Source organism: Vigna unguiculata, chromosome 6 (assembly GCF_037176805.1).
Source record: "Vigna unguiculata cultivar grain cowpea cultivar isolate G323 ecotype 2 chromosome 6, ASM3717680v1, whole genome shotgun sequence".
Classification (NCBI taxonomy): domain Eukaryota; kingdom Viridiplantae; phylum Streptophyta; class Magnoliopsida; order Fabales; family Fabaceae; genus Vigna; species Vigna unguiculata.
In genome coordinates this window covers 37,656,605-37,666,886 of record NC_140797.1, presented here as the reverse complement: position 1 = coordinate 37,666,886, position 10,282 = coordinate 37,656,605, and the positions used below count along the sequence as shown (strand labels likewise).

At 33.3% G+C, this 10,282-nt stretch overlaps 3 protein-coding genes across 4 annotated transcripts; 1 reads left to right on the top strand and 2 right to left on the bottom strand.

The window, feature by feature from the left end:
- The first annotated feature begins 267 nt into the window (after positions 1 to 267).
- LOC114187211 (uncharacterized) lies at positions 268 to 1,228 on the top strand. The gene is made up of 2 exons (XM_028075393.2): positions 268 to 562; positions 646 to 1,228. Exons 1-2 carry the CDS (start codon positions 322 to 324, stop codon positions 894 to 896), a joined length of 492 nt encoding a protein of 163 aa, XP_027931194.2. The 5' UTR covers positions 268 to 321; the 3' UTR covers positions 897 to 1,228.
- A 1,207-nt stretch (positions 1,229 to 2,435) lies between these two features.
- On the bottom strand, positions 2,436 to 5,654 carry LOC114187405 (Ubiquitin carboxyl-terminal hydrolase family protein). 2 transcript variants are annotated; one of them, XM_028075657.2, is made up of 3 exons: positions 4,174 to 5,654; positions 2,738 to 2,979; positions 2,436 to 2,661 (listed from the first exon to the last, which is right to left on the bottom strand). In XM_028075657.2, exon 1 carries the CDS (start codon positions 5,427 to 5,429, stop codon positions 4,179 to 4,181), a length of 1,251 nt encoding a protein of 416 aa, XP_027931458.2. In that variant the 5' UTR covers positions 5,430 to 5,654; the 3' UTR covers positions 2,436 to 2,661; positions 2,738 to 2,979; positions 4,174 to 4,178. The 2 variants fall into 2 exon arrangements, with proteins under 2 accessions (XP_027931458.2, XP_027931457.2); XM_028075656.2 differs by having other exon boundaries at positions 2,738 to 2,987; positions 4,174 to 5,652.
- A 1,089-nt stretch (positions 5,655 to 6,743) lies between these two features.
- On the bottom strand, positions 6,744 to 7,837 carry LOC114187199 (NDR1/HIN1-like protein 6). The gene has a single exon (XM_028075377.2). It carries the CDS (start codon positions 7,668 to 7,670, stop codon positions 6,939 to 6,941), a length of 732 nt encoding a protein of 243 aa, XP_027931178.2. The 5' UTR covers positions 7,671 to 7,837; the 3' UTR covers positions 6,744 to 6,938.
- Positions 7,838 to 10,282: the final 2,445 nt, after the last annotated feature.

Here is a 10,282-nt window from a genome sequence, read left to right as displayed (position 1 = left end):
TCAGCCGAACATGTATTAAATAGTAAAAACAAACTAAAATATTATACTAAAATATATTTAAAATATCAAAAAATTTAATAAAATTTGATTAAAATGATTAAATTTATATATTTATAAATTTGAGAGATTTATTAATCCAAAATTTAAAAAAAAAAACAATTAACGGACAAGAATATATTTAATTCAATAATTAATAATAGATTAAATTTTAGGCAAATAAAATATAAAGATAAATATTTAAGCATACTTTAATCCCGTCACCTCAGCCATTATATCAGTGGTACAGAGTCAGAAGGTAGTGACAGAGTCTGAGTATGAGAAATGAGAAAGAGAACACGAAATGAAGCTAACAAGGAAAACCCTGAAATGAAAGGGAGCATGATGGAAGAACTGGCAAAGGAAGAGTTGGAGCTGCTTGAAGCCCAATATCCAAACCAGCATGAGTATCTAAAACATGAACTCAAGTCCTTCATCTTTCAACTCCAGACCAAGAACCTCGATTCTGAACTTCTTCTGGAACACAACCACTGCAACAACCACTTTGTTTTCCTTGATACCGAAGGTTTTCCGTTGCTTTTCTTTTTCCTTCTTTTATATGTTTTGTCATGCTGGTTTTTTAGATATATTGTTTTTCATGTGAAACAGAATCCACAAGCTTGGAGGGGCAAAAGAAGAGCATTGACTGTGGTTTAGAACCTGCTCTGGGAGACAGAGTAGTGACGGAGGGGGAGATTAGCGAAAGTTCTGAGCTTGAAACCCCCAAGAGTGACGTGATGAAGCACTCCTCAAGCAGGAAGAACAAGAGGAAAGATAGGGTGGATTTGGTTCTTGAGAGGGCACAAGTTTGTCTCAAAAAAATCAAACACTTGAAGACATTCTTACTTTCTTCCTTCTGAAGTTTGGACATAAATGTTTTTGTTTGACTCATGTGAACCTGGTGTTAGAAGAAGGTGACAAGAGATTTTTTGATGCTGTCCATGTTGTTTTGCTGTAATTGGTTGATATAGCGCATAGCCGTTGTGGGTTTTGTCTGGCGATGGTATCAGCACAGAGAATGGTTCCAAGGATTCTTTTGTGGCTGTTTTATGCTTTTTGCGAAAATATCAAAGTTGTGAATTTTCTGTGGTGTAAAGGTGCAACCGTGGACAGAGGTAGAATAGAATGAGTCAGTATCCATGTTGCAGTATACTTTATCAAAAAGAAAGTCTCCTTTTTTTCCTCTTTAGAACTAGACAATCTTGAATTAAAGAATCAGAAGGGCCAAATTGTGACTATTAAATATTCAAATAGTGCCACTGTGACTTTATTATCATGGCATGATAAAATTTGCATGGACTATATGATTTGAGACCGTATAATGATTTAGATTATGGTAGCGTTATTTATAGTTCAAACCATGTTGCATTATCTTTACATTAACAAAATTTTTAGTTGCTGTTGGCTCGGCCTCTTTTAATAAAAGCCAAAGTCACTTTGACGTAATGAAATAACGAAGAAAACTGTAGTAGATCAAGAATTGAGTTATGGTGAAAATAGAAAATAGAAAATAAAATGAAATTCTCTAAATTTGTGCATAAGTTAACTTTTAAAAGCTCTTTCATAATTTTTTAAACTTTTTTATTTATTCTATGCTATGAATAAATTTATTTCATTTTTTTTCTATTTACCTTTCTACCAAAGTCATTAAGGGCCTGTTCGTTTGTAGGGATATTACTGTTAAAATGAATTAGGGAGCGCGGATCGTAAAATATATCGTGTTCCATTGAACGAATTGAAGCTGATTTGAGAGCGACGATTTAAGGGATTTGTGGATTTTTCCATCCACGCTTTGAGGAGAAGATTAGCGAATAAAGATGGTGCTTTACCCATTTTACCCTTCATTTTTCAGTCGCTTTTCGCATGTGGTGTGGGGGTGGCACCGGTGTGGTGCTGTGTGCATGGGTGATGGCACCGGTTACGTAACCGGTGCCTTGTTTCTTAAAGGGCGACACCGGTTACGACACCGGTGTCGAGGGGCATATATAAATTTTTTTTTTCATGTTTTGTGTTTTGTGCAGGTGGACTTGGTGGTGTTTGAAGTCGTCGAAGGCCGCGCCTGGCGGAGGAGCTGTCAGTGTGGAATTTTGACAAAAGGGTATTATGGTAAAGTAATAAATATATCAATTTTAACATATAATTTTATCTATCACATCAATCAAATCTTTCACTAACTTTCATAAAAATTATCTCCAAATCCACTCACTTTACCCTCCAAATCCACTCAAAAAAACACAAATATTCATCCTCTTAAATCTACACAAATCCATCTTCACACTCTCCCCCATATCCATCCATAAAAAGGAACACACCCTAAGAAAGATACTCCAGGCATCCCTGTGAGCCATTTTCAGCAATGTTTATTCAGCTTCCATCGACTTAACTAGGACAGTTGTGACTTCTGATTTAAACTCACTTGAAGGAAGATCGATTATTCTATATTCTCCGATTCCAAATGTTTCTTTGATTTAAAAGTTTACTAACACCAAACATGAAAAAACTGCACAAACTCAACTCTGAAGAATTATATCAACACAGCAAAAACGAATAAAATGAATTGGCCAGAATGGTAGCGGTATTGCGTGTTCTTCCTTAGATGCTTGTTTCTCCGAACTTTCCAAGGCACTGCAAGAAACATAATAGATATATAATAAAAACTAAACAGACGTCAAAATATTTGATCACAAGTTTATAAACGCACCTTGATGTCAATGAGGATATGAACTTTCAGCCACAGAGATGAGCACAAATAGCAATGAGCCAATATCAACGGTCAATCATTCCAACCAGCTACCACTATCTTCAGGGTATGTAGGCACCATTGAAATCAAAGAAGTTATTGAATTCACCATTGGCCTGCTGTTCATCCTCAAAGTGGGAACAGAAATTAATGTTTTGTAATCTCGTAAGCAAGTTCCCGTGTTTACAAAATGCTCATCTTGCCTGGACAGCTAGACACATGCCAAATCATCAGTTTCAGTGAATCAGAGCAAAAGAGCAAATGAAAATCTCGTAAAACATATGATTATTAAAGAATATATATATATATATATTGAAAAAACCTAAGGTTTGTTTGGGTAAATTTTTGGCAAACTCTCCCAGGAGAAGAAAATAAGAAGGAAAGGTGGAATAGTTTTTTCCATAAACTAAATTAAAGATATTATGCCTGAATCAACTTTTAGAGAAGCTAATATGAGAAGACTTTTGTAAATAAGCTTATGTATAAACAATTTTAATTTATTGAGAAACTTATTGCATTTTTTTCAACTTATTTTTCTCTCCTAAGAGTTTCTGAAAAGGTTTTCCCAGATACACCCTTATCATAGTAAATAAGTCAATGAAATGGAATACGGTCAAACAGGGGTAGAAGGACCACATAACACATTTAAAGAAATCTGAGACTCTTTTATCTAAAAGCCATTTTATTGAAGTTTTGGTTTTCCATAAAGTCCAATGGCAAAATTATCCCACAAAGCCAAAATCTATTAAATGGAATATGCCTTTGTTTAATGTCACTCTATTAAGAAATCACTACAGTTTAAATGCCTTTCTTCTTTTCATATTATTTAGGTAACTTGAAGACCAGGTTATGAATTTATACAGATTAAATGAACAAAAGCAGTTAAAACGAAAGTTTTGCATTAGAGAGGGGGCTGGATGTCCCAGCACTAGCATCATAGTTATGCCAAATATAGGCAAGACTTGCGACGCTATGGAGCTTATTTACTAAGATATCATTGCCGATGGAATAATTGTTAGAGAGAAATTTCATTGGTTTGTCAGGAATGCATAAAAGACAAGGATTTTGTGTTTTTATGGTTTCAGTAGCAAAACTTCTGTGGTAAGCAGGGAACCAATGTTTAGCATCTCTAAATGTAATAAAGACTAAAAGTCAGCTACAATTGCACAGAACATTTTCAGAACAAGCTGATACAAAGCAACAACATGGAGTTAACTTATACTTAAAGTTTAACCATCCAGCCATCTGGTACAGAAGAGAATAGAGCTTCTAATTAATTATGACGTTTTCCTGTATATACCATTCTGCTTCGACCAAGTTAAATATCAAATTTGCTATCCTTGTAAATGTGGGTGCATTCCAAAAGCAACACACAAGAAAATTAAGGAAAGAGGCACCTTAATCAAGATGGTGACAAATCATGTCTTTGCTGGTTTTCCTCTTGTCTAGCCTGGTGGCAGCTGCTTGAATCCTCCAACTTCGAATTAACAGCTGGCAAACCCCGACGTCCTAAAACAACAAGATCAAGGAGCCGTCTTCTTGCATCATAGACAGGATTTGGTTCTATCAAGCGCCCTCGTTCATAAGCTTCCCTCAGGAAAACAGTATGTCTTTTGCCCTTAGTTGACAAATAGAAGATCCCTGGGTGGTCCAAGAAGAGATCCCTTATATTTAAATCAATTCCAAACCATTTCCTAAACTGGCTGATCTTCTCAACTTCCACCATCTTCTCCACTGTCAAACTCAGGAACTCATGAACAATTGACACTGCTCGCTTCTCCATGGCCATCATTCCAGCCTTAGACTTCTTCTTCTCACCCGGCACTTCATAAGGCCCCACATAAGGCAACCTCTGCCACTCCTTCACCTTGGCCTTGAAATTCTTTCTCAACCTCATCCCCGGAGGATACCCCTGTTTGAAACTGAACTGCATTTCCGTCCTATCAACACTGCAGTCCTCCTTGCAGCACTCAACAACCCTCCAATCCTCAACAGCCGCCCTAATGCCATTTCTGGAAACACCATCAACCAGCTTCAACAAATGAGTATTCTGTTCATGGCCATCACACAGCTGAAAAACACCAGAATTAGCAGATATAACAGAGTCCTCGAAATCATCAGGCAGCCCAAGCTCCTTCCAAACCTTAAAAACAGCTCTAAGAGGCACCATTCTGGATGCTGACATGGATAGTATCCGGACAAGCCTTTCAACAACAACAGGCAAAGAAGCATTGATGGCCACCGCTTCCTGCCGTGTAACACCTAGAGCAGCGTCAGTTAACCGGCAAAAGGGCTTCAACTTGGAATGATCATAGTAAATGTGGAAGATGTGAGGAAACTTGCGGAGGAAGGCAGTGGCCCCACGGTTTAAGTGGAGCTTCTGAGAGAGCTTCGAGAGGAAATCAATGGAGACTGATTGGTTCTTTGGGTTTGCAAGGATGAGGTCTTGAATGGAAATGACCTTAACAAGGTTTTTATAGTTGTCCATGAGTTTCTCAAACGTGGGGTCTCGAAATCTCGATGCTACATACTGAGAAGACGTTGTTTTGGATCGAACACACATGGGAAAACGAGTTGGGTGTTCCAGTCTGCCCATAAACTTCACACCCATTAGTGGCAACAACCCTTTTTTTATGCAAACTCGGTTTGACATTTCGTCGAACACCTGAGACTCAATTATTAATAAAAAAGAACGCAGATTCCAGAACAGAGAAAATTATGTTCCCGCTTTTAATCAGAGACCCGATTCTCCATCCAGTATATGGAATCGGTAACAAGGTACGATGAGGATACGAAGTTGGATGCAAAAGTTGCTAGCTTTGATGTCGGAGAATCTTGGTTACACTCTGCGTTTCAGTTAAACAAAACAAGTCTAATACTACTATTTTATGTTGTATATAGTGTATAGTGTATGCGTAGATGTATAATATTTCAAATATAATCATTTAATTATACATCTAAATTATTTTAATGTATTTTTTAATTAATTACATTAGCATTTATTTTTTCTGAAATCTAAAGATAATAACATATTTGTAGGAGCAACAATTAATATAATATAATTAAGTTTAATAGATAAAAAGTGCTATAATTTAAATAACGATTTTATTTAAATTTGAATACAATAATAATAATTTTAAAAATTGTAAAATCATACCAAAAATGCAATTTCACTATTTTCACTTCAGTGTAAAATTGACTTGGATGCAAATATAAAAGACGAGTTAATATGTAAACTCTTTGTTTTAATTATTGAAAAATGTAAAAGATTTAATTTTAAATAACTTTTATACTTTAATTATAAAAATATGAGTAACTTTTTAGCGATTACATATTACTATCACCAAATAAAACCGAATAACATCACACACGTAAATAAAGTAAAAATAATGGAAATCCATAAAAACTAAAAGACTGAAATTGATATTATCACAATAGTATCAATCATTAATTCATTATATTATATGCTAATTTTATTGATTTAACTATTTAATTTTAAATTATATTTTTATATTTTTTAGATTATTTTTCATGATTTAGGTTTATGAAAAGATTGGGTGGTGTTAGTGTGAGTTGGTTTATTAGGCAGTGTAGGAGAATTTATTTGAATAACTGGAATGATATCTTCCGAATGATTTTGAAATATAAGAAAACGAAAAAAAATAGAGAAATAAGAAGTCATCACTTAAAAAAAACACCTCAAATTATGAAAGTTATCAAATTTTAATTATTAAAAAGTTATTTTTTAATTTATTTTTGCACCCAAGTCTTTTCTAATACATTCTTATAAATATTTAAATTTCATATATATATATATATATATATATATATAGATATAAATATTTCTGGATTATACAATTAAAAACCTCTAATCTAAATTTTAAAACTAATTATCTTAAAAGGTTGGTTTGGGATTAATCTGTGATTAATTAAGCATATGAAACAGATAATAATGTATGCCAATTCGTGAGTAAGAAATAGCAGCTGAATAAATAGAATCAAATTACAAGAACTGTATCTCAATTCTGATGGAGAGAAAAACCACATAAGATCCTCAATCCCTTATGAAAAGTATCAATCAAACAAACCACAAAAAGAAGAACTAGTGAATAAACAATGGCACATACACTACCCTAATTAACAGAAATATGAACTAGTGAATTCACAACCTGAGTCTGAACTTACAACTACTGCTTGAAATGCTAATATCATTACTAGCACCAAGATTATCCACCACAAGCTTGCACTTAACCCTGAACTTGACCTTGAAGAGCTTCAATTTACCAAGCTTAACCCTCACAGGTTGATTAACCTTAAGATCAAGGGGAATGTTATTGGTCTGTTGCAGCTGCTCCTGAATTCTACTTGTTAAAGAACTTGCATCTTGTGCTTCACCTGATAGAGACAGATCAAGCACTGTGGTGTTCCTGTGACCCTGGTAGAACTTTGGCAAAGACCCTTCACACAATTGTGTTCCCATGTACAAAGCCCTTATGTGGCTTCCACCCTCATAGTATATCCCAATCTTCTTGTTCGGATTTGTTGCAGTGATTGCCACATTGAAGGTGGCTGAGAGGGTGTTGTTGTCAGAAACACTGAACTGGGTTATCCTCAGTTGGTCCACTGAGTATTTTGGGAGCTTTGGCCTAAAAACTAGGTACATGATCCCTACAGTGATGCCAATAGCAATGATCAAAATCAGCAATATGCTAAGTGTCCAACACAAAAACCTGCAGCAACAGCTTCTTCTTCTCTTCGGTGGCTTAGAATGCATCACAGGAAAACTTCGTTTAGGAAAAACCCTATCAGATTTAGTACTGTTTCCAGGCACCAGAGGTCTGTGTGGTGCCTCCACATCATGAACAGGATGAATTCTTTGGTGTTCCGCCATCATTTTTTTGGTGCAAAATAGCAAGAAGAATCTGCAAATTATGCAAAAAAAATTGAAGCTTTTGATGATATTTGTTGATTAACTTGTGTAAATATATAGGTGAATGAATAATATTCAATAGGGTGTGTGGAGAAAGAGCGTGGGATGATGAACACGTAGAGGAGTTGGTAATGGCGAATGAGCAGAGTTGAAGCTTCCTATATTAATGTTTGACTTGAAATGTTAAAACTTAAAAGGGTCACTGTCTGGTTTTAATTTTGTCTGCAGAATGAGGCGATTATTCAACTTTGTGTCTTTATAATGCTGATGTAAATCGAACAACTTTTGTGATTTTAAGCGTTTTTAGCTACAGAATCAAATAAAAATGTTCACACAACAGGTACCTTGGTATTTTCTATGTATATAGTTGGTAAGTTGCTGCATAAAACAACTATCCATTTGGCATCTTCTGCAAAAAAAAGTCTTGAACCAGTTTCTGTAAGAAAATGTCATATGATAAAGTAAAACATAATAAACCATGTTGCATAATAAATTATATTTCTTTTACGTATGTTAATGATAGAATATGTGTTCTTTGACGTAATACTGTTTCTTATTAGATAAAATCATTAAAAATGTTACTTGTGGTTTTGAAAAATAAAACTCAAATATATGTCTTCATTAGTAATATACCCTTGTTTCTTCTTTTTAATCATATAGTTTTTTCAACACAAATTTTAAATGTTATCAATTTTATTTTTGTCTCAATTCTACTATATTTTATAAAAATGGACCTTTAGTTTTGAATAATTTGAAAAGGGATAATATTAAGTGAAAGAAAATTTCCAATCGTGTAAACCATTGAAATCGTGCACTCAAAATGTTCCATAGCTTCAAACTCAACGTCACAAATGTTTGATAATGTGATCCCTTATTTGAATTTGGATAAACTCTACTTAACAATACATAATCATTACAAAATATGTAATTAATCACAAATCACTCTTAAAAATTCAAGAAATCACATTATTTATTAGTAAGCAAGTGAATTTAAAATTATATTTATCCCACAATTTCGAATTTTAATTCTCTATTAGATTATTAGTATTGTCCTTAATTTAATAGAAGAATATTAAATTTTAAAAATATAATAGAAGAATAACACCAAAATGAATAAGAGAATCTAAACTTGAAAAATTATCTGAGTTCCTATTTCTATAATCAACTTGGATCACATAGTGTTGCTTTCAAGTAAAACGCATAACATATTTTATGTAAACAAAAGGTTCATATTCAAAGGATTGCAGCCGCATATAACGCGTTCTAAAGACAAAGTCAAAGCTCTTTTCTTTCATTCCTATTACATTTCTTAAAATAAAAAAGTAATAATTAACAAACGTGTGTGTCAATTTAATTTTTAACATTAAATTCAAGTTTCCACTTACCTAATCCTCTTATCTTAATTGTTAGGAATAATTATTATATTTTAAATATCATTTGTTTAAAGTTTGGTGATTTTGTCACTATTTTATTTTGAAAGAAAATACATATTAAGTAGTTTTTGGAAATAGTCAAGTATTACTTTTTCATTTGGTTCTTTTCCTGACCAATTCTTCTTCCATGAGCGGTTTTTTATTATTTTAGTTTTGGTCAATTAACTGAAAATGAAGTTTATTAATACACTACTTGTGCATGTGGGCTTACTAATTCATAGAAGTAGATTTTTCTTCCTGCACCTCCATAATTTTTAAAATGACTATTTTACTCTTTGTAAGGTGATTTCCAATTATCTATTCTATAATTTTTTTGGAATGTAAATTTGTTGGAATAAATTTTCCAAAACATATGAGATGTACTTCAGAACAGGATTTTCTGAAACAACCTATCATTTTACTTTCTCTTCTTTTTGCTTGTAGTGTGAGTTGTAGTTAATAATCTTTGGACTGCAGGAAGAAAAAATCATCAAACCTTATTGGATTAGCTTCTCCATCTCCAATGACTATAATCAAGCCCAATTAAATTTGAGGCAGAAACATATTCTTGCTTCATGCACCCCATCAGTACTAATTGTATATTCACATCAACCCGACTCATTTTATGGTGAACTAAAAATTTTGCAGTTCGGCACAACCTATAACGGGTTGATAGGTTAAGTGGGTTGACTCACCAACGTACATAAAAACATTATTTATGTATTTATTTTTAAGTATTCAAATATTTAAATAATTTTTTAAGCAACCTATTAGATGACAATAAAATGTAAAATCAAGAACCAATATTTTCATCATGCTCACCACTAATATATGATGAATTATTTTCAAGAAAGTGTCTATATAGATGGATTAAGTGGGTCAACCCACTTTTAATCCGGTACGAACCCGTGGATTAAGTGAATTGGGTTGAATTCAACCTATTTTTGAAAAAACTGATTTTTTTTCAACCTAATCCGTTCGAACCCATGATGAACCAAGTTGATTCACAATTTAAAACTCATTTTGACATCTCTACTCCCCCGAAAACATTTAATGGTTTCAAAAAACTTATTTTAAAATACAGTTTTAGAATGTATTTCTGAGAGTCCCTTTTCAAAAAAAAAAAATCTAATATAAAAAACTTGTTCTAGAAAGTATGTTTTG

Excerpts from the sequence above, each read along its gene's own strand:
- LOC114187211 (XM_028075393.2), top strand. The coding sequence starts at position 322 with ATGAGAAAGAGAACACGAAATGAAGCTAACAAGGAAAACCCTGAAATG. Across the intron at positions 563-645 it reads TGTTTTCCTTGATACCGAAG|AATCCACAAGCTTGGAGGGG; the intron begins GTTTTCCGTTGC and ends CATGTGAAACAG.
- LOC114187405 (XM_028075657.2), bottom strand. The coding sequence starts at position 5,429 with ATGTCAAACCGAGTTTGCATAAAAAAAGGGTTGTTGCCACTAATGGGT.
- LOC114187199 (XM_028075377.2), bottom strand. The coding sequence starts at position 7,670 with ATGATGGCGGAACACCAAAGAATTCATCCTGTTCATGATGTGGAGGCA.